Below are 21,445 nucleotides of genomic sequence, written 5' to 3'. Positions count from 1 at the left end.
AGGCAAACGGTCGGGCAGGTAATATAGGCGGTCGAGCTTCAGGAAATTCATATTCAAATACCAAAAGCTGCATGGCGCAGCGGAAGCGCGCCGGGCTCATAACCCGGAGGTCACTCGATCGAAACGAGTTGCAGCTAAATTTCGCATATCTTTTTTTCGTTTTATCCTTCTCTCCTTTCCTTCGCCCTTTTCCTCCTATCGTCACTCCCTTTTTTTCCCCTCTTTTTCCAGGCTTTCCATTGGTTTCGTGAGAACCTCGTGCACCAATCCCGAATCCGTCTTCGTGCATATAACCTGCAGTGCGGCTCTTTTTTGGTGCCAGCTGGGGCTTGTAGCGGAGGCTTGGCGCGACTGGCGAGACCCTCAGTAAACAAGCTCCGCTCCATTCCAATGGAGTCGTAACGGCTACGTAAGACCTTGGACCGATGCAAAACTAACAAGCAAATAATCCGGTATAGTGTAACGGTTAACATATCGCGTTTTCACCGCGAAGCTCGGGGTTCGATTCCCCGTACCGGAGTTTCTTTTTCTCGCTTTTTTTTTTGGTCTTTCTTTATTCGTCTTTTGTGCTTTTTCTGTCCCGTCCGTCCTGCAAGAACGCAAAATGACATTTACCAAACCCGCCAAAAAATCAGGAGCATTTATTTCTTTTTATGTTTCTGCATTGTAGATAGACGTTCTGATTTTCCCTCGGAGTAAAGGATTCAATTGTGGTCATGCAACTTGTTCTTTTTTGTTTCTCTTGAAGCTTGACGAAATGGCAAGTCGTTTTTGGCGTGCTTCATAGTGAGCGACAAAGGCTCTTCAGCCGCCGCCATGCGCCTTTTCTCCTTCTTTTACCGGTGGTTCGGGGGATGAGTATTGACATTCATAACGATCACTAGGCCAGTTTTTACGCAAGAAAGTTGCATGAGCTCAAAAACATGTAATTGTTATGTCCAAGAAGTGGGTTATATACAAAAGATGTGCAAAGATATCTACAATGAAGTCAGCCTCAGTTGGCCAGTCAAAAAAACAACATCACACCGACGCTTCCTCCTCCCTATCCACCCCTCCACTAACATTCCTCGCGACTTGTCCCCCTCCTCGACTAACTCACTCACAAGCACTGCGAATAGTAATCATTCTGCTTCTGGCAAGTATAAGGCGCCACGCAAGCCGTCGGGCCCGTCCAGCCAACGCCTCCGCACTGACCCCAGTGCTGCGCAAGATTGGTGCCGGTAGGCGCCGCAGCCGACGAGGTGCTGCTGGTCGTCGACGACGCCTTTGCGGTAGTCGAGATACCTCTAGTCTTCACCGACGAAATCGAGCTAGTCGTCTTAACAGTCGACGTCACCAACGTGGTCGTAGCCTTGCTGGTCGTGCTGGTCGTGCTCACAGGGGCAGCAGCCGAAGTAGAAGTAGTCTTCACAGCTGACGAAGTGGTAGCAGGGGCGGTACCGCTGACAGAAACCTGCGCATAGAGGACACCGCGGCCGTTGGTACCGACATACACCTGCCCAGCGACGTTTCCGGAACCGACCACCTTGTTAGAAGAGATGGAACCAAAACCCTGAGAACCCTGGACGTCAGTCCAGGTAGCACCAGCGTCGGCGCTAGCGTACAACTTGTTGCCGCTGGCGCCGGTGCCAAAGGCGTACAAATTCCACGAGCCCGAAGCGGAGCCAACGCCGAGGGAGATGGACTGCGTGTTGGTGACTCCGCTGAGCTGGGTGAAGGAGACGCCAAAGTTGGTCGAGCGGAAGACGCCCACGTCCGTGCTGACATACAGTTCGCCGGCGACGGTGGGGTGGGCGACGATGTCGCGGACGGCCTTGGCGGATCCCAGAGCGCCAGAGACGGCCGTGAAGGTGGCGCCAATGTCGGTGCTGCGGTAGAAGGTGCCGTTGGTAGAGCCGGCGTAGATGACGGTGTTGTTCCGCTTGTCGGAGGCGATGACGGCGCCCGAGGGGAGCGAGGCGACGGCGGTGAAGGTACCCTGGTGCTGCGAGCGGACGACGCCGGCGTTGCCAGAGGACCAGACGATGGTGTCGGCGTCGGCCGAGTAGGCGACCGTGCCGCTGTTCTTGGTGGTGTCGGTGCCGTTGTGGATGGTCCACGAGGCGCCGCCGTCCGAGGACACGGCCACCTGCTGCGAGCCGGAGCCGTTGCCGATGCGCACCACGTTGGCGGGCTTGTTGCCGGCGTAGTCGACGTCCGTCGAGGTGGCCCACATGGGCGTCATCCAGGGCGTCTTGGGAGAGGTGCCGAGGTCAGCGCTGGTCTTGAAGGTGAAGCCGCAGTCGTCACCGACGGCCGCGAGAAGCTCGGAGCCACCGGGGGCCGAGGCGAGGCCGAGGACGGCCATTTCTTCGATGCCGACGGCCAAAGATGAAATGGAAACGTTGTGGACGGTGTCCCACTTGGTCAGGTCGTGGCCGCCGTAGACGGTAAGACCGGTGGCGTATAGCCAGTGGTCGCTGTCGAGGGGATTGATCTCGAGGGATTCGATCATCCAGCCGAGACGCTTGGAGTCCTGAGAGATGAAGCCGGCCTCGATCCAGGGAGCGTTGGGGGTCTATCAGCGAGTTGGGTTAGTACAACGTCAGAAGATTGTGGGAAGAGGAGGTCTTACGGTCAATCCGTAGTAGAAGTTTTGGTTGGGATAGCCAGACCACTCCCAGATGGGAGACCAGGTGGTGCCGGAGTCGGTAGAGCGGAAGATCTGGGCATCGGGCCACCACGAGTTCAAGCTGGCCACGACAAGGGTACCGGGCTTCTGCATGTCGACACCCAAGCCGCCAAAACCATAGTTGAGGTCGCTGCCAGAAACGGGAGTGATGTTCTTCCAGGTACCGTTGGTGATGTCGTAGCGGTAAACACCGCCGGCAGTGCCATCGTAGGGACCCATTCCGTCGCTGTAGGTAAGGTAAAGGGCCTTCTCGGTGGGCTGGAGCTTGCACTTGTGAGGGAAGTACGTGCCGGGCTGACCAGCGACGGCGGACCAAGTGGCACCGGCGTCGTTGGAAACCCAGACGGAAGAGGTACTGTTAGTGGCGGAGCCAACAAAGATGCGGGACGTGGCGCCGTTGGTGGTAGCGGAAGTCGAGTCGAATGTAACAAAGGCAATGCCCTGCTTGTCGCTATTGAGGCCAGTGGTATCGGATGGGTCTACGATGTAGTCGCCAACAGCCGTGAACGAAGACACCTTGGAGAAGGTGACACCGCCGTCTGTGCTCTTGTAGAGGCCGTTGCCGCTGCGAGCACCGAAGTAGATGATCTTAGAGTTCTTGGGATCAACAGCAAGTCTCTCGCCCATGCCGCGACCGGGCATGTTTCCTCCAACCTTGAAGGGCAGTTCGGTGGTGGACCATGTGGCACCTCTGTCGGAGCTGCGGATGATGGCACCATTGTTGTCCCATCTGAAGTTTTGTTAGCCCATATCGAAGGGAACGAAGGACTGTTCCAGGACTTACGAGTTGGTGTACATGCCGGTAGCGGCATAGACCTTGTTGGGATCTTGAGGATCAAGAGCAACAGCATCGATACCCCAGTTGTTCCTGATGATCGTATGGTTAGCGTGCGGGTGAAGAGGGGGTTGACGATATCTAGTACTTACCATTTGGCGTCCGTAGTGATGGAGTCGGTAATGGCAGTCCAGGAGTCATCGGCATTCAGTCTGTAGAGACCACCAATGTCGGTACGAGCATAGGCAACGCCCTTTTCCGTTGGGTGAAAGACAAAGCCAGGCACGAAACCACCGCCACCGCCAATGTTGACGTTCTTCCAGGAAGCAGCAGCCCTCACAGGAGCTGCCGCGGCTGCTAGAAGCAGCTGAATGACCGAGAAGCTCTTCATGATGGGCCTATCAAGAGTCGGCACAACGATTGGAGGTGTTATTCAGCAGAGCCTCCAAGGACCGTCCAGACAGGAGATCACCATGCAGTTAATATATCATATTATCGAGCAGGTCCCCAGCGTCCCAGTACCAGAGATCGAGACGAATCCCCCCGTCCGCCAAGGCCATGGCATCTCTACCCGTCTACCCGGAGAGTGCGTACGCCATGGTTCGATAGTGTTTGTGAGTCGGTGTAAGTGGAGGCGGCGGAGAGATCGTTTCTTTCGAGGACAACTGGCGTGCTGGAACGTCATGCTCCAGGGTGGACGGAGATGAAGGAGAAGGAAGACGGAAGACGAGGAGGAGGCTCAAAAGAGAGAAAGTGACCGAGGATTCCACAAATCGGTTGGTATAGCGAAAGGGGGACAGTCCACACTGCCGGGCCCGAGTTACCGGCGTTGCTACTTTGGTATGCGGAAGCGTGGAGCATCAACCTCCGCGTTTCACCTTCCGGGCCATCGCGTGCTTGTCGACGGCAGGGGACAGGGACCAGGGGTGGCAACAGCCGACACCGTGGAGATCGTATTACATGTGGGCGACGAGAAAATGCAACTATTAAAGGGTTGCTCTTCATGTAATCTATTTTCGATCATTGGGTTGTTTCTGTGGAAGTCTGGTGATGTTTTTGTTTTGGTTGAGTCGTTGCCGAGGAGGTGGGGTGCACAGGTTCCGCTTACTGAGGTCAGTGCTGTTAGCAGGAGACCTCGCACTGACTGATTGAGTACTGAATAATGGAGTTCTTTGCAGGTCAGCTGGGACAAAAAGAGTTGTAGGTATACTTAAAACATCTTCATTAATAATTCTAACCGTTTTTTTCCCCTTATTAAGTGTTTTATATCCCAAATGTCAGGCCGTTTGTTAATAAGAGTTGAAGCAGGCAAGAACCTAGCTAACAAGAGTCGTTAACATCCAACCCTAACCCCTAGATACTTTAGCAGTCCATCCTCCTCCTCCTCTTCTCTTCTTCACCTTCCCCGCACTCTTCCATTGCTTCTCCCCGCACATCGATGCATCGCTGCCATGTTCGGTCGGTGGGATGCACACCGTGTGGCAGCTGACCTTGGAGTTCCAGTTGGGAAACACCAAAGCATCCGTCGGAAGGACATCATGACCGCAACCATCCAACTCTCACCGTCTCTGATCTTGCCAATTGGACACTCGAACGTCACCTCTTGAAAGGCTTCGAGAAGGATCATCAGCTTATTACATTGGGGAGGATTTATAACTTGACCTCCTCTTTGGCATACTCTATTGACTTTCTTGCACAATCAAGTCGTCCTCTTCCTAAACCAAATCCTCTTTTCTCACGAAATCGGTCATTCTTTCGAGACTCCATTATCTTCCAAAATGGCATCAGTCTATCCAAGCTCAATCCCGGACTGGAACAACAACCAAGTCATTCATCGCAACACGCTGCCTCCCCGGAGCCACTTCTTTCTCTACCCAGACAGCGAGAAAGCATTGACTCGTGATGTCTCCTTGGCCGAAGCCCAGCTGCTCTCTGGCGAGTGGAAGTTCAACCTATCCAAGTCGCCTCTGGTAGGTCCAGTGGGATTTCAACAGTTCGATTTCTTCGCAGACCCGGACTGGAAACCCATTCAGGTCCCGGGCATGTGGCAGCTTCAGGGCTTTGGAAAAGGTCCGCATTATACCAACATCAACTACCCTTTCCCGGTGAACACTCCACATGTCCCCATTGATGAGAACGAGTGCGGACGCTACGTGACATATTTCCAACTTGCCCCCGAGGGCAAGGACCATCAACTACGCCTCCGCTTCGAAGGTGTCGACTCGGCTTTTACAGTTTGGTTGAATGGCAAGGATGTCGGCTACTCCCAAGGCTCGCGGAACCCCTCCGAGTTTGATATTACCCAATATGTGAATCTCGAAGGAGACAATATCCTTGCTGTCGAGGTCTACCAGCGATGTGACGGTACTTACATTGAGGACCAGGACCAATGGTGGCTGAGTGGAATCTTTCGCGATGTCTGGATACACAAGTTTCCGAAGAAGTCCCACTTCAAGGATGTCAAGGTCCTGCCCACTCTTGACAACGAGTACAGGAATGGCAAGCTATCCGTGACCATTGAACTTAGCAGTCCGGAAGAGGTTACTTTGAAGTTGCTTGATCCTGCTGGGGGCGAAGTCATTCAGGGAACAATAGAGGTATCTGGAGAACAGTCCACTGTTATCGAACTCAACATCAAAAACCCCTTGAAGTGGACTGCCGAGACGCCGAACCTTTACACGCTACTACTGACTACGCCGGATTGTGCTCTGACCGAGAGAGTCGGCTTCCGCCGCGTTGAACTTCTCCATGGTGTCTTCTCCGTCAACGGAAATTTCATCAAGCTGAGAGGCGTCAACCGTCATGAACATCATCCTGATTTCGGGCGCGCCGTACCATATGAGTGGCTCAAGAGAGACTTGCTGCTCATGAAACAGCACAACATCAACGCCATTCGGACTTCCCACTACATCAATGACCCTCGGCTATATGAGTTAGCGGACGAGCTCGGCCTGTGGATCCTGGACGAAGCCGATCTAGAGTGCCATGGCATCTTTGTCGTCGGAGGTGATGGTAACAAGATGCTCTCTGATAATCCTGACTGGCAGGAGGCGTACCTTGACCGCGCACGACAGATGATCATGCGTGACTACAACCGGCCTTCAATCATCATCTGGTCACTCGGCAACGAGTCCGGTTATGGCAGCAACCATAGAGCTATGTACGACTATATCAAGAGCGTCGACACCAGTCGTCCGATTCACTACGAAGGTGACTGGAACGCTCAGTCAGCAGATATCTTCAGCAGAATGTATGCATCGGTTGACTCCATGGAGGGCTACGCTAGGGAGCCGTCGTGGGACAAACCTTTCGTCTTATGCGAGTTTGCCCATGCCATGGGCAACGGACCAGGTGCTCTCAAGGAGTATATTGAGCTTTTCTACAAATGGCCCAGACTGATGGGAGGCTTTGTATGGGAGTGGGCAAATCACGTATGTGCCCCGGGTTTCATATCGTCCACTCTTTGCATTTGACTAACGGATATTCAGGGCTTGAGAACCAAGACCGCAGACGGAGAAGAGTACATGGCATACGGTGGTGACTTTGGAGATGAGCCCAATGACTCTAACTTCGTCTTGGACGGTCTCTGCTTCTCCAACCACACTCCCACACCTGGGCTGTTGGAGTACAAGAAGGCCATCGAGCCTGTACAGACACTAAACCTTGAAAACGGCAATCAGGTGCGAATCATCAACCGATACGACTTTGTCAGTCTTGACCACCTCAAGTGCTTCTATTACTATTCGGATGATGAGCCCGATTGGATTGAGAAGCGCGAGATTAAGATCCCCAAAGGTATTGCCGCCAATGATCACCAACTTCCAAACCAAACCACTGACATGAACCACAGGAATCAAGGCCCACGAACAACGACTCATCACCGTCGACGGCCTTCTCGACGCCGAAGCGCTCAAAGCCGCTGGCCGCCACGACTGCCACCTAACGCTCGAATTCTCCCTCGCCTCCGCAACCAACTGGGCAGAAGCCGGCCACATCGTCGCCACCGGCCAGCTCCCTCTCACACCCCCCAACAACCCATTCGCAAACCTTCCCCCCGCCACCGGCGCTCAATTCGACCTCCTCTCCCCCACCCTCCTCTCCATCACCAGCTCTAACAACACCTACGAATTCGACCTCTCCATCGGCGCCCTAACAAGCTGGAAACGCTCCCCCACCACCCCCAACATCCTCACCACTCCCCTGCAACTCTGCCTGTACCGCCCTCAAACCGACAACGACCACGGCTGCGACTTTGGTCGTAACTGGACCTCTTCGCGACTGACCATGGCCAAACACCACCTCCTCTCCGCATCCTGGGATAACCCCTCCTCGCCCGCCTCCTCCGGCTCCGGCTCCGGCTCCGGTCCGCCCACCGTGACCATCCAGGGCCGCTTCGCGCCCCCCGTGCTCAACTGGGCGCTCGAGACCACGACCGTCTACTCCTTTCTCGAAGATGGCAACATCCACGTCAAGCTTTCGGGGAAACCCGTAGGCAACTGGCTCCCCCGCGCCTGGGCGCGCTTAGGTCTCGAGGTAGGATTGAGAGACGTGCACAGCGCATCGTGGCAGGGTCGCGGGCCGGGGGAGTCGTACCGCGATAAGAAGGAATCACAACTTATCGGGTCTTGGACAAGTACCATCGACGAGTTGTGGACTGAGTACGAGTTCCCCCAGGAAGGGGGGAATAGGACGGATGTGCGGTCTGTGGAGTTTTTCTCCGAAAGGTGGGAGATGGTGTTAGGAGCGAGATATCTTAAACCCGATAACGGGAAGAATACGAGTTTTCAGGCGAGCAGGTATACGGTGATGGATGTGGAGGCGGCGAGGCACCCGTTTGAGTTGCACAGGAAGAGGAGGGAGGATACGATTGTTCATTTGGATTGGATGCATCATGGCTTGGGCACGGGGAGCTGTGGGCCGGAGACGAGGCCGGAGTATACGCTGTGGGCGGATAGGGAGTATGAGGTTGAGGTGGTTTTGTATTGAGTTCCTTGGGTCTACAAACATCTCATCTTTCATGAGCCCTGAGGTTGGCTTGAGGTATTTTGTAAAGCATAGCTACCTAGGTATTTGTGGAAGCCAGAACATGTTCATCATTTAATTGAGTGGACGACAGAAGCAGAAAATAACAGGAAAAAGATGATTAAAAATAAGAAAAGGCCCTAGGAAACACAGACTGAGTAGCAGCATACATGCCACTCGACAGTGGTCGTTTCCAGCACAATGGTGAACCAGCGACTACCCTTTGCATGATGTCCTATATCAGCCGCACCTCCATCTCTCTTGTCAAACTGGCCATTTGGTGCCATTGTTTGTCATCCAGTTCGAATGTGTAACTGTCCAATCTCTCGTAAAATGTGTGAGGCTGTCCATCTAACATCCTTGTCACCGGCCGGATTATCATCCCTATCAATTCAGTCTCCCTTAATGACGGAAAATGGTTGCATCCCACGATCAAAAAAAGCAACTCATTGTCACTTTTTTTGTCTGAACCCTCCTTTTCAAATAGCCAGCGGGGCGACTCAAAAAGATCCTTGTTCCATTCGAAAGGCCATGTAGATATCCATCCCTCCGAGTCATCGTATATACGACGTCTGTTCCATTCCATATGCACATCCATAACCACTCCCTTAATCTTGAGACTCAGGGGTATCTTTCCGTTGCGTGACAGATCGAGAATCCTTGCGTTGTCATCTTCCCAGTCCAGTAAAAGTTCATCACTATACTGTACGCCGATTCTCAGGCCACTGTCAAAAACCCTGATAACATCGGGACAAAAATTTCTGGTTCTCCAACCAGCCGTTGTCCAGCTGCCAAACATTGATCTTCGGGCCTGTTCTAAGCAGGCTGGACTTGACTCAGGAGATACGCCCCATCGGTGCCTCCAGGTTAGACTGTAAATCAGACTGTAAGTGAGGTTATTGCCGTCAATCTCCTGAGCCTTCGATGCTCTTCCGTGCGGATGGTCATCTTCAAACCATGTGCGGAAAGAATATGCTCGGCTTTTGTCAAGATGATACCCGGTATATTTCTCCCACGAGCGAATTGACAGAATAGGTAAACCACAAAACAGCTTAAACGCCGAGTCTCCCATTGCGAGCGCGTACATTTCCATCACACCACTGATGGCGTTCAGGGCATCAGAGTCGTAGCCAAGTTCTCTCGGTCCGTATTCGCTGATCCTTTTCCAGGCCATCAAAGGATTCTTCCAATCGCTGGTTCGCGGAAACACCATCCGCAACTTGCCAGAGTCCTTCAAGTTATCAAAGGAAAGCGCACGAAATTTATCAAAAGCCTCTCCTGGTCCAGGAATGGGAAGGGACAGTACTTCATCGCCATGCATCTCTTGACATTGAAAGTAGACCATAAGATCCGTGAAGACGAGCCTTCGCTTAGACAAAAGCCCTCCCTGGTATGTCCAACCTCGGGTGTTCCATTTAGAGTCGATGATGTGATTCGTTGGCGGTTCGTACAGTATGAGAGAAATCTCCTCGTTGATTTGCACTCCCACCTGCGCGATACGAGATCGCGAACTCACGCCTGGAAGTCCGTATTCCGGCCCATCACCAGCCGCGGCAATGATTGTTAGAATGGAATTTGAATATATCCTTCCCATGTTCAGGATTTGTATGTGCTTGGCGGCCCCGTCTTCTTGTGGGATACAGTACCTATCTACCCACAGGTATCGGTATCCCAGTTGCTTCACGACCCGTATCGCGTCACTGATGGCTAGGGGTATCTGAGTAGGGAGACCAGGACCGCTCCCACCTTCACAATTGATCGATTGAACAACTGGTCCGTCGGTTGTACCAAATGTGCCCCAAAGGTAGCTGAGAGTAACATAGTTTTCCACCCGATTGGCAGCATTCTCTTTGGTTGGGAGGGGGACGATGTGACCCGTGGTGCAGTCAATAACCAGAAGTCCTGGTATACTGCCTACGTCCACTTCTTCGCAACAAGAATGTGTCGACCGGCAAAGCGTTAACCATTCGCCGATAAGGCCAAAGTTGACCCAGATAGGATCAAGTTTCCTTCCTAGAAGGCCACCGCCAGCAAGTTTGTTTCGTGTTAAGGTTTTGCTGCTACTGTCGGCCACGCGATAAATTTGGTGGGACATAGACGCGTCATCGGGATCGCCTCCCATATTATTTTTACGCATTTCAAAATACGCAGTGTCTTGTACAACCCAGGGTGTGTTGCCTTTTCCAGCACTCGGTGCCCGTAGCAGAATGCTACCCAGTGAAAGTGCCGGCATTATTTCCCAGTACGATGAGTCTTCTTTCGTTGGAACCAGATTCAAGCGAACTTGGCACCGATACAGAAAAGCGCAGAACGAACAAGCCGGTCTCTGGCTATCTAATCTGCCCGGTAAGCCTCCGAGGTCCATTAGCCGGGTACTGTCTAGAGTCCAGCATTCGAGTTCTTGCCCGCAACCGCACCCCGGCTGATGAGATGTAATCTTGAAGCAATGGTTGTCCCACGGCACCTTCTGTACCGAGCACTTATTGTCCCTAAATAGTGAATCGAAGTTCACTTTTCTGCAAGTTATGCATAAGTTTGGGTTCCCGTTGTCGAAGCCGCGTTTGCCGTTCTCCTTTCCAGCACTCTTATTGCCATTCTCTTTGGCGTCGTCATTGTCGCGGTCGTCTCTGTGGCCTTCGTGTGACGGAATTCCAAAGCAACAACCCAGAAGATCCTTGAATAGATGTGAACGTGCCATGGCTAGGTACGTTGTGCCGAGGGCATAGTTCCGTCGAAAAATGGAGACTCAAGTTGGTGGAAGGAGCCGAAGTGAGGACGTAATAGTAGGGTGGATGCGGGATACGCAAACGAGGGCTTTCACTGATGCTGCCTTGACCGATGTGTGAAGATCCGGATGACGTCGGTGCAAGATCGCTACCTCGGACAACAGGTGGCGAGGGCAACAACGCAGGAGAACCGTAAGCGTCGTCGTCGTGGACACTCGCAGATAATCGGCGGCGATTCGAAAGTGAGGCAAGTCCTGACGAGGAGTCGAGATTGAGATTGTTTCTGCGCAATGTATGCCGAATCGTTCCACGAGCAGATGGCTCGCAGAGATTCCCAGGGCTTCGCAGCCTGATCTATCTGTCAGCTCATGGAGCAGACAGCGGCGGCCTCCATTCGCGGGCTTGTACTACCGGGCGTCTTGACAACGTGGCTCGCGTGGCTTCATGCACAAGAGGCCCTGTGGGTAGGCATCCGAAAGCAATTGGTGCAGCACTAGCGAGGCAGTCTGATTAGCTTACGTTCCTACACTAGGAAGTAAATGGGGATAAAATACCTAGCAATCCATTTTCATCCAATATACCATCATGTCTCTGATGCCATTGTGCCACAACAGGAGAATTGGGTATCGCCAACCCAATCACCGCCGATCACCACCATGGAGGTCGAGTTTCTCCCACCGGAAGGCCCCTTTCTTTCCACAAGAGGTTCATCGTTACCCATTGTCGTTGTACTTCATCGTCATTAAAGAAACGCACTAGGTTATCGGTAGCGATCGAGGTTCACCCAGACTGAGGTTGATGTTTGTTAACACAAGGGGGCGGGAGGGCAAGAAAGAATAAATTCACGGCTATACGGCAGGCCTGAACTCAAACCAAGAAAGGCGAACATCCAAAGTATGGTCAAATTGATTGATTGAAAGTCAAGAGTGAAGTGTGAAAGAGGGAAGATTCCCCGCAGATTGGAATAATGCAGGCACTGCAGTCAGAGCAGCGGTGGGCCGCGACTGCCACACGGCCTCTTTCTAGAAGTTGGAGCAGCCTGTGATATTGGGAAGGTGCTCCCCGCCCAAGCGCCAATTCCTCTTCAACAAACCAAGCCACCAATCAAGCATTTTCTCACCACCTGAATTCACTTCGTCTCACGCCGAATTGATTGGCGCTTTTCTGTGTAGAAGTGGTTTCCCACCAGCGATTTCCTCTCCTTCCTCAACCGGGCAGGCAAGCGCACTCGCTTTACTCGCTGACAGTTGACACTGCTCCCGCTTCTCTCCCCAAGTTTTCAACCAACCATTAGTTCCCATCTCACTCTCTGTTGATATTATTGCCTTTGCAAGAGGCCCACAAACACAAGAACGCCAACGATATTCCATAAAGTCTCCGGTGAGAACGACCATCTACAAAGTAAGAAACAGGTACGTCAAGTGCAAAAGAGGTGGGCAGCTGAAGACAGATCGATATTTGGTGTAGGGCTACCCGAGATTGTAGTATGGTATGATGAGGACAAACGTCCAAGAGCCTGGAAAGACACCTCAGAGTTTCTCCTACATGTTAACAAAGTTAGCCCCGAGATTTAAAGAGTCAAAAAGCTCGAGCGGCTTCCTTGCTCACCATCATGATCCGCACTAGGAAACTAACCAGGAAACTCACCAAAATGCGTCTTGATAATCGCAGAAGTCGGTGGAACATGCATTAGATTTGGACACGCAAGAAGTTTCCAATCAATTATAAATCATGAAATCTAGTTAAACTCTCCTCTACCTTGTCTTGAAGCACACACATCTCCATCTCCATCTCCTTCCCTCACCCCCCGAACTTGTCCAGCCATCCTACACCCCAACCTCCCCCCCTTCTCTAACCACCCCCTCACCTTACCCAACGCAGAGACATCATGCCTCACCTCACTCGTCATATACTCCTCCCTCTCATCCCTCCAAGTCCAACCCGGAAGCATCCCTCTCTCTCCCCCAATCTTCTCACCAATCCTCTCCCCAATCTTCCTCGCCTCACCAAACCCTCCCAAAACCGGTACCACCATCCCCTCCCTAACATCAACCATAACATTAAACGGATTGATATCATTATGCGCCACCCCCAGCTCTTCATGCAGATACCGCAGCACCGCATCCTCCAAAACCTCCATGAACTTGTCCTTTTCATCCATGGTCATGGTGCCAATCCCCAGCTGGAGGTAACTGTAGATGTTATACTCATACCTCCTCATAACCAAACCCGTGATGCGTGACAGATTGATTCGGACGCCGAGGTACTCGACTATATTTGGATGCGGCCCGCTTTCACTCCGCGAAATAACCTCCAAAATACGAGCCTCGCTCAAAAGTCGGGGAGGAAGCTCAGCTGGAGCTGGAGCTTGAGCACCCCGTCCCAGGTTCCTATCGAGGTAGTCTTCATAATGCCCCAAGTTGCGTTTGACGTAAACGGCGCTTAGCGGTAAGTCCCTCGGTGCAATGGTAAACTCATACACTGAAGGTACAATCGGATAGAGGTGGTCATCCGGAACAGGTTCCAGAGAAGCTGTGATCTGGGCAAAAGAGATATCGGATATCTTGAAGGGGGCGTGCCCGAAGAAGAGGTGATCGGACTCGTCGACGGCGGCGAAGGTGGTGTAGACGAGCTCCCAGTTGGGCTGTGATCCTGGTGCGAAGGATTGGCGGAGGAAGCAGAGATCGGTCCATGAGTTGACTTGGGGTGCTCCGGATGCAGCTGGCCTGGGGGGAGGCTGGGGATTGAAGAGTCCCCGCAGCCGCCGCTGGGCAACCAGATTGAGAGCTTCGAACGGGTCGCGGTTCATGTTCCTGCTCTTAAGGCTTTTGAATTCATATTGGAGTTAGGAGTAGGCAGAATTGATGCGCGAAGAGAAGGGATGGCTCACGAGAGAGTGACTACTAGGAAGCGTCGAATTTGGCGAGATGCGGATCAAGTTTGCTTCGAGCTTCGAGTGAGGTTACTACCCCGCGTACAGCCGCAAAGTTATGCCCTTAACTTGGCTCGCACTGGGTAACCTGTCCAGCATGTAGTCTAACTAAGGTACCGGCGAGCCTTGCATGAAAATATGTGGGTTGGCAATATGTGGGTAGTGATTCAACGATTAGCTTTATGTTGGATAAGCAACGAAGCAGATGAGGCGCTAGAAAGAGGATGGAGAAGCCTTGTACTTGATTCATGATTCAGTGATCCCATTGAACATATATATGGTAATGATATGGTATGGTATCGTGGGTATGAATGAAATGAGTGTGGACCATTGACTCCATGCCAGTTCCAGTTCCCCTTTCACGTTTTTCCGATCCCATGCGAAAAAAAAAACAAAGGAAAAAAACCAAAAAAAAAAAAATAGAGCTAGTAACAACAAATGGGTATAATAATTCCTCTCCTTCCTCCTTCGTTTACTTTCATTCTTTCTTCGCAACCTCCTCTCATTGAGGGCCATCGTCTCTAGCGAGACCCAAGCTTGTGAACCCATCTCTTCAGCATCATCCTCATCCCCGGCTTCTTCTCCTTCTCGCCCTTCAAACCCTTATCCACAGTAAAGGTGGTATCCACCACCAACTTTGGCACTTCACGTGTCTTACTTCCTTCTTCCGCCACTTTTTCCGCCGCCGGCCTCATATCCATCGAAGGCCTAATTTCCTGAATAGGCGCACAATACGTCGTCGCGATCGAATCGTCCCTCTGATGCCCGAAATAGTTGTGCTGAGAATGCAGTAACCCTCCGCCCACCAGTGGATCCGCCGACCTGTTCCTCAACGGACACATTCCTTGCAATCCATGCCGCACTTTTTCGCTAATAGGGCTACCCAAATCCTGATCGCTTTGCGCTTCCGAGAGTAAGCGATGTCGCATAAAGTTGGCGCCGGTACTGGTTGCGCGGCGCGGGCCGGGTAGGCGGACGTTGCTTGCAGAAGGGGCGGGTGAGGTGCACCGTTCGCTGATGGCTTTGTCGATAGGTTGGGCGGGCATGGAGTGGCGTTTTGGTTTGGCCGATTGCGCTGGTGTTGCTGGCTGTTGTAATTGTGGTGTTTCTGAGTCAGACGGTTGCCGGCTTATTGGCGGGGTGCTGCCCTTTGAGGAGCTCAAGGAGTCGGAAGCGATCGGTCTGGACCATGTATGTCTGCGGCGGATCTTTTCGTTGCCGGTCGTTGGTGTTGTTGGTGACTTGTCGTCCGAGCAGGCACTGGTGTGGTTGTGAGTGCTGGGAACGTAATTTGGTGACCACCCTGATCGCAGGACTATCCATAAGGCCGTGATCGAGATGAGAGACTTGGTAGCTTCGTCGATAATGCGCACGGTTCGCTCAGGCTCGGGCTCAGGTTGGGTGATGCCGATCCCGGAGTCAGCTTCGCTATCTTCTGGTGATGAGTTTAGTGGACTCGAGGGGCAAGACGATGAGCCACCCCGGCTGAGAGCATTGACTGAAACTGCGCGACCAAGTGGCCTTGGTGGGAAGCGACCATAGGATGAGGAGACAGTGGTGTAAGTGTCTTGGACATTGAGTGTACAGTGTGTTAGGGTTGCCATGACTGGATGGCGTCGTGACAAGGGGTTGATGATACTGAATGTGAAGCGAGGATATTCGGGCGGCGGCGCAAGTGCATCCGCTGGTGGTGTAGGTGGTGTTTTGCCAACGCTTCGGCGAGCCCAGCGGGCTGTTGTTACATGACCGAATTCATCGACATGGACAAAGTCGTAGCACCCGTTAGGCAACGCTTTGGCGGTCCAGATGGATCCATCTCCCAATACAATCTCCGTCTCCTCCGAATGCTTGACCGGGCTATACACAGCAAGAAGCTTGCTCTTCTCAAAGGTCTCGTCACCGTCACCGCTTTCCGAACCCTCCCGCTCCAACTCGTCATCATCCCGCTTCATCAGCACTAGGTCGTCGTACCCAAGCTGGCGCTTGACCCCGAAAATGCCCGGAAACCGCTTTGCCAGTCGGGGAGTTATCACAAGGCCGGCGATCCGCGAAGATGGGAAGACCTCGAGCATAGGGCGCGCATGGCCATCGGGAGACACCGCCTTGAGTTGCAAGAGCAGCCTAGGTAGAACTGTATGCATCACCTTGAGGTTTCCAAGCTTCTTTGGGGTGGGATAACCAAGGTAGTAGGTGGTGCTCTTGCGGGAGGTAGTCCGACGGCGACGGGAACGGCGGCCCGGGTCAGAGTGACCATCGACTGAGACGGCCGCCTCGCTGGTTTCGGAATCGGAGAAGACATGGTGGTCTTCATGGTTCATGGCAGGCGTCTGGGGCTCCACCACCTCGGGTTCCAGGAAGCGAACTAATGGCTCGGGGGTGCGGTTTCGAGGGATGTACTCTGATGTTGGCCGTTGTCGCAAAACAGGCTTCTTTGGGATGTCGGTAGTCGTGGTCACAAGGTTCTTGGCTGGTGAGAGAGCCGAGGATAGGAGAGAGGGTCGTAGCTTGTGCGATGACTGGGGTGATGAGGGTCTGTTGGAATATTCATGGCCGTGAATACTGGCGCCCGAATGAAGAAACATGTTGATGAAGTACCCCTAGGGCCCCGGAGGCCCTTTCCGTTTGGGGTCGACAAGACGGGTATGGTAAGGAAGGAAGTCGCAAGCGAGATCGTAGTAGGAAGGGGCGTAGAGGTATGGATGGACCTTATGAAACTGCCGTATGAGGAAGGATCGATCAAGTTGTCGTCGAGTCTCAACGGAGCCAGCCGCGATGATAGGTTGGTGTGCAGTTGACCGTCTTATATGAGATCTTGGTATTCGGAACCCGGAAGTCGACTGTGAGGCACTTCGGAACTATATCCCCCTGCTTTCAAAGTACCGCCACATGCGCAGATCCCGAAACACGGAAAGTGAAGCTCAAAGGTCGATAGTGGATTCCCGCTCTGCCGCAATCCGACAAAGACGATACCATTCCTCTTGTTGACTCGGCGACGGGGAGTTCTAGTCGATATGCTGTTGTCTGAGAAGCAGTTGGCTAGTAGTGAGGTGATGGAACGTTATATGCAAAGGTCTACTCTTTCGGTCCGGTGGCGTCGTATCGGAGAAAAAGGAAAAGTCGCGAGAGAAGGAACGGAAAGAAGCAAGAACAGGATTCCAGATCAACAGGAGATGCGCCTGGGAGAGACCAGGGACGTGGAGACAGAAAGACAAGGAGAGCCCTGACGCTTTATTGAATTAATTGGCCGTTCCGGTATGGATAAGGTGAGGAACTGGAGAAAAACAGACCCTGGGCTCCCGGAGCCTCTGGAGTTCTGGAGGAGCCCGAGAGAAGCAAAGCCCCGGTCGTTGTGGTGTCACGGTGTGTGGTTGTCAACAAACAAGTCAAGGGGGGCCGGGGCAGACTCGGAGTGACAGGGAGAGCACCAACAAAGTGGTCACCAATTGGATGCTGTCACCACGTCTTGGCCTCACCTTCTGACGGGGTTTAAGCTGTGCCGAGCTGCGAGGAGCTCTGAAACTGAAAGGTCTTGAAAGCTGTCAATGGCCGGTCACGACACCCGCGACGCCCAAAGAAGAGAAAAAGCGACGGCGGAAGCGCACGGCAGATGCTGCTAGATCCTGGTAAGCCAAGCCTTGAGCTAGCCTAGGCGAATCTCCAAGATGGGGCCAGTTCGGTGCCGATGGCGCCGATGTCCAGTGTCGATGGTGCCCCCCAAAAAGCTCAAAAACCGTCGGATGTTGGCGTGGCTTTTGCTGCCTGTCGGCGGCGGCGGTACGTAACTCGATCGGTGAATGTCTCCAGACGTTCCACGATGATGGATTTCAGCGAGTCCCACTGCGTGCCGAGAGTGGATCGGCCTGACAAACGTTCGAATGAAGAACCTCGCAGCGGATTCTCGAATTGTGACCGGGGTCGTTGATTTGTCCGTTGGTTGGTGGTGATGATTTGAGTTGGAGGTTTAGTCAGACGGGCAGGTAACGCTGGGCTGAAGCCTAGTGCAGAGCTTTTTGTAAAAAAAAATATGGTGAAGCTGGGATTTGCTTGGAAGCCCGAAGCGAGGAGTGCGACAAAATGTGTGTGCCACGAGGCTGGTCCTGGTGTTTTGATGTTGGCTGCGAATTCAAATGTCATAGCTGACATATATATGATTTAAGAGCAGCAACTGGAAACTGAGGAGCTAACCTCGTGGCGATGTCAGGCCGCTGATTGCGCCGCAAGACAACATTGCCGACCATTCCGACTTGGCTGTCAGGAGAACATTTCCCCAAAGCATCGGTGACGACAGACAAGAAACTCGAAAAAGAGTTGGAAAAGATAAGATATTACAGACACTCATCATGTTTCCCCGCAAAACAGCCAAGAAGCGCGTCACATCTTAGCATGTCTTGGGACGTGGCTGGCCGCTGACTGGAGGTTTCAAACGACATGTTCCCAAAACAGTTCACTCGTTATCAGTCTCAATTGCTGGCCATTCCACAGATCATAATGGAAGGTCAACTCAGTCACACAAAGAAACCAATTGACGAGTTGAAGACGCCAAAGTCCCCGGCAGTCCCAGACGGAGTTCATTGTCAAGGTCTGTGTAAGTTACACTTTACAGACATTACAGTGCTTACGTACACGTACTGCAACAACACTGCATTGCGCCAACGCTAAGCATGTGTACGTCACCTGCCCAGGCTGCAGCTGTGACCGCTGTAACTGTATGTAACAATGTCATGTGCCCATCTGGTCCGTGCCCATCTGGTTCGTGCCCACTGCTGCGTCTCCCGCCTGCCTTCCACTTCGCTTGTCAGGCTGCTGAGACGACCGACTACGGGGCTCGAATCACATTAGTGTCGCTGGCGACAACCTTCGACGACCACTCCTTGCGATTAGACCAACCACACGCCAGCCCAAACACATCTCCCCTATCGCGACCGCATCAACGCGCCCCTCTTTCGCATGATTAACGACGAATCTGAATAATTGAGAATCACGATACCCGCCGAATAACGAGCAACACCAAACGAAACCCCGATCCGGCCAGCCCGACGACAGCACACCAACACCAACTCCGATAGTGTAGGTGATACATTACTCCACATAATTCAACATGGCCAACATCCTCGACAGCGAAGCCGGCACGGAGCTCTTCAAGCACTATGAGACGGAATACCAGCTGGTCCAGGCCGACCTGGTCCAGAAGCTCGACCAGATCTCGGAGCTGACAGGCGAGCCCCGGAAAGCCGCCCTCAGCACCGCCGAGCGCGCCCTGGAGGAGGCCGGCGAGCTGCTGGACCAGATGAACATGGAGAAGCAGAACGTGCCCAGCTCGTCGCGGACCGCCATCAACAAGCGACTGCGCGACTACAGGAGCGACGTGGACAAGTACCGCCGCAAGCTGCAGACGCTGGCCACGGACCGGAGCGCCCTGTTCGGTGGCAGATATACCGATAACCCGGGCTCGTCGAGTGGTGATAGGCATTTTGAGCAGAGGCAGCAGTTGCTATCTGGTGGGTGGTGGACAGAAAGGACCTTAATACCTGGCAAGGAGGAATGTTGAATGCTGACCATTTCCCCGAAACGTAAAAGGCACCGACCGGCTCGACCGGAGCACACAACGCCTCAAGGCCAGCCAGGCGCTGGCCGCCGAGACAGAGTCCATCGGCGCCAGCACCCTGGCCGACCTGCACCGCCAACGCGAAGTCATCGAGCACACCACCACGATACTATACGAGAGTGAAGGCTATGTGGACCGAAGTGTCAAGACACTAAAGGGCATGGCACGCAGGTACCACCCTCCCTTTGCCCCGATGCGAATCATGATGCCAAGTAATACTGACCACTTGTGCCTCTATCACTAGGATGGCTACAAATCGGATAATCACTATTGCCATCATTACCGTGCTGGTTCTGCTTATCATTGCGGTTATCGTTAGCAAGTTCAGGTGATTGCGTTGAGGGTGTGAGGGAGGCATGCATGGTTATTGCTCTGCCTCACATTGAAATGGAAGAATACTCAAGACAGGAATACAACAGAAGGTAGAACAGACAGAGGTGTTCAAGGTGACATGACGATATATGATGAGGTGGTTGATGGTTTGGACTGTACCGATGGAGCGTTTGTTATAACAGAGACATGTTCAGTTGTTTTCCGTATCGTAGGGATGGTATCGTACGGGGGTTGTATTTTTATACAGACGGCGTCACATGATACAGACACCATACGGCATTTGTTCCATGGACGAAACGAAACAGTTCGCCGTTTCCACAACTACATGTTCCATGATTTCCCCTCAAGACATAGTATCCCTGACTTTGTCATCGGCGGCCGGGGTCTTGGTTATATAAAATTCCCCGTTGGCCAATCTTACTTACGTGATTTGCGTTGACTACTGGAACTCATAAAAAGCCGATTATTAATGATCACAAGAGTGAAGACATCTTCACTCACGTCCTCCTCGTTGTCGTCGTTGTTCAAGTAACCCCGCTTTCGCAAACAACTGAACCCACCTTCAGCTCCCAGCTGAACTTTTGAGTTTTGGCGGTGAAAACTGAAAAACACCGGACTGGTGTCCTGCAGCCGGAGCTGCAGCTTCTTCCACAGTTCCACTTCCACTTGTCTCCATTTTCCCAATTCTTCTTCACTTCGCGATGGAGTCAAACCCAAACCGCTTTAAGCCGCCGAAAAGCCTCGATCCACTGTGGATTATTTCGATGCAGTGCAGCGGGACTGGAGACTGGAGAGTTTTATGTAAGCGGAAAGAGGGATTCCGAATGCACAAATCACACAAAATCCACAAAAAATGGATAAGAACTTTGGACGCTAAATCTGTTCCCGGCTCCAAAAAAAAGTTTCGATCGATTCCGATCGTCGACATGACAACTGCAGGTGACTGTGAAATTTTTCTTCACCGCGGTGTGGACATATTGGGTTGGGAAGCGCCGGAAAGTCCCGCCCGCACGGCCGCAACAACCGAACGCCCTGTGTATCGGTCGGAACGGGGTCCTTCTGGACCCCGATGTCCGTCACTCCGGTCCGCTGTGATCTTTTTTTATGGGGTGCCATGATGTGTCACGCCGGCGCCGCTGGTTTTGGGCTTTTCGGTGCCCGGTGGGAGGGGGTCCAGTGGGAGCAACGGGACGATGTCACTGTTGCAATCACCATTACTGATTCGGCAAGCCTAGAAGATGGCTCGGCGTGTCACAGACTCATAGGGCAGAACGTCAGAAAGGCGCGGCGAGGGAAAAAAAAAAAGCCCACTTTGATAGGGCGCGAACTATGACATGATTTGACCATGGTGGGAATGGCAGGGTTTTGGAGATCGTCAAAC

General features: G+C 52.8%; 6 protein-coding genes and 2 non-coding genes across 8 annotated transcripts; 4 read left to right on the top strand and 4 right to left on the bottom strand.

Moving 5' to 3' along the window:
- Positions 1-65: 65 nt before the first annotated feature.
- On the top strand, positions 66-137 carry B0H65DRAFT_t318. The gene has a single exon. It is a non-coding gene; the product is annotated as a tRNA-Met (tRNA).
- Positions 138-448: 311 nt separating this feature from the next.
- On the top strand, positions 449-520 carry B0H65DRAFT_t319. Its single transcript has one exon. It is a non-coding gene; the product is annotated as a tRNA-Glu (tRNA).
- A 386-nt stretch (positions 521-906) lies between these two features.
- B0H65DRAFT_240269 (uncharacterized protein) lies at positions 907-3,982 on the bottom strand. The gene is made up of 4 exons (XM_062822309.1): positions 3,599-3,982; positions 3,456-3,539; positions 2,615-3,401; positions 907-2,557 (listed from the first exon to the last, which is right to left on the bottom strand). The coding sequence occupies exons 1-4, from the start codon at positions 3,835-3,837 to the stop codon at positions 1,100-1,102; spliced, it is 2,568 nt and encodes an 855-aa protein (XP_062680890.1). The 5' UTR covers positions 3,838-3,982; the 3' UTR covers positions 907-1,099.
- A 1,157-nt stretch (positions 3,983-5,139) lies between these two features.
- Positions 5,140-8,568, top strand: B0H65DRAFT_240199 (glycosyl hydrolases family 2, TIM barrel domain-containing protein). The gene is made up of 3 exons (XM_062822308.1): positions 5,140-6,877; positions 6,935-7,241; positions 7,297-8,568. Exons 1-3 carry the CDS (start codon positions 5,225-5,227, stop codon positions 8,430-8,432), a joined length of 3,096 nt encoding a protein of 1,031 aa, XP_062680889.1. The 5' UTR covers positions 5,140-5,224; the 3' UTR covers positions 8,433-8,568.
- Positions 8,569-8,703: 135 nt separating this feature from the next.
- Positions 8,704-11,166, bottom strand: B0H65DRAFT_427490 (heterokaryon incompatibility protein-domain-containing protein; the record flags this gene model as incomplete). Its single annotated transcript, XM_062824694.1, has 1 exon — positions 8,704-11,166. One exon carries the CDS (start codon positions 11,164-11,166, stop codon positions 8,704-8,706), a length of 2,463 nt encoding a protein of 820 aa, XP_062680888.1.
- Positions 11,167-12,723: 1,557 nt separating this feature from the next.
- B0H65DRAFT_550267 (uncharacterized protein) lies at positions 12,724-14,003 on the bottom strand (the record flags this gene model as incomplete). The annotated part of the gene is made up of 2 exons (XM_062829717.1): positions 12,724-12,735; positions 13,062-14,003. The coding sequence occupies 2 exons, from the start codon at positions 14,001-14,003 to the stop codon at positions 12,724-12,726; spliced, it is 954 nt and encodes a 317-aa protein (XP_062680887.1).
- Positions 14,004-14,628: 625 nt separating this feature from the next.
- Positions 14,629-16,708, bottom strand: B0H65DRAFT_428777 (uncharacterized protein; the record flags this gene model as incomplete). Its single annotated transcript, XM_062824782.1, has 2 exons — positions 14,629-14,675; positions 14,728-16,708. 2 exons carry the CDS (start codon positions 16,706-16,708, stop codon positions 14,629-14,631), a joined length of 2,028 nt encoding a protein of 675 aa, XP_062680886.1.
- Positions 16,709-19,005: 2,297 nt separating this feature from the next.
- Positions 19,006-20,414, top strand: B0H65DRAFT_240081 (t-SNARE). Its single transcript, XM_062822306.1, has 3 exons — positions 19,006-19,624; positions 19,704-19,902; positions 19,976-20,414. Exons 1-3 carry the CDS (start codon positions 19,225-19,227, stop codon positions 20,061-20,063), a joined length of 687 nt encoding a protein of 228 aa, XP_062680885.1. The 5' UTR covers positions 19,006-19,224; the 3' UTR covers positions 20,064-20,414.
- Positions 20,415-21,445: the final 1,031 nt, after the last annotated feature.

The sequence above is a fragment of the Neurospora tetraspora genome (genome assembly GCF_033439725.1).
Source record: "Neurospora tetraspora strain CBS 560.94 chromosome Unknown B0H65scaffold_5, whole genome shotgun sequence".
In the NCBI taxonomy this organism is placed as follows: Eukaryota; Fungi; Ascomycota; class Sordariomycetes; order Sordariales; family Sordariaceae; genus Neurospora; species Neurospora tetraspora.
The sequence above is the reverse complement of the archived record's forward strand: the minus strand, read 5'-3'. Positions and strand labels throughout refer to the sequence as shown.

Coding starts and splice junctions, on each gene's coding strand:
- B0H65DRAFT_240269 (XM_062822309.1), bottom strand. CDS start 3,837: ATGAAGAGCTTCTCGGTCATTCAGCTGCTTCTAGCAGCCGCGGCAGCT. Junction 3,402..3,455: donor ACCGGCATGTACACCAACTC/GTAAGTCCTGGA, acceptor ACAAAACTTCAG/ATGGGACAACAATGGTGCCA. Junction 2,558..2,614: donor ACTTCTACTACGGATTGACC/GTAAGACCTCCT, acceptor ACTCGCTGATAG/ACCCCCAACGCTCCCTGGAT.
- B0H65DRAFT_240199 (XM_062822308.1), top strand. CDS start 5,225: ATGGCATCAGTCTATCCAAGCTCAATCCCGGACTGGAACAACAACCAA. Junction 6,878..6,934: donor TATGGGAGTGGGCAAATCAC/GTATGTGCCCCG, acceptor ACGGATATTCAG/GGCTTGAGAACCAAGACCGC. Junction 7,242..7,296: donor CGAGATTAAGATCCCCAAAG/GTATTGCCGCCA, acceptor CATGAACCACAG/GAATCAAGGCCCACGAACAA.
- B0H65DRAFT_240081 (XM_062822306.1), top strand. CDS start 19,225: ATGGCCAACATCCTCGACAGCGAAGCCGGCACGGAGCTCTTCAAGCAC. Junction 19,625..19,703: donor GAGGCAGCAGTTGCTATCTG/GTGGGTGGTGGA, acceptor GAAACGTAAAAG/GCACCGACCGGCTCGACCGG. Junction 19,903..19,975: donor CTAAAGGGCATGGCACGCAG/GTACCACCCTCC, acceptor CTCTATCACTAG/GATGGCTACAAATCGGATAA.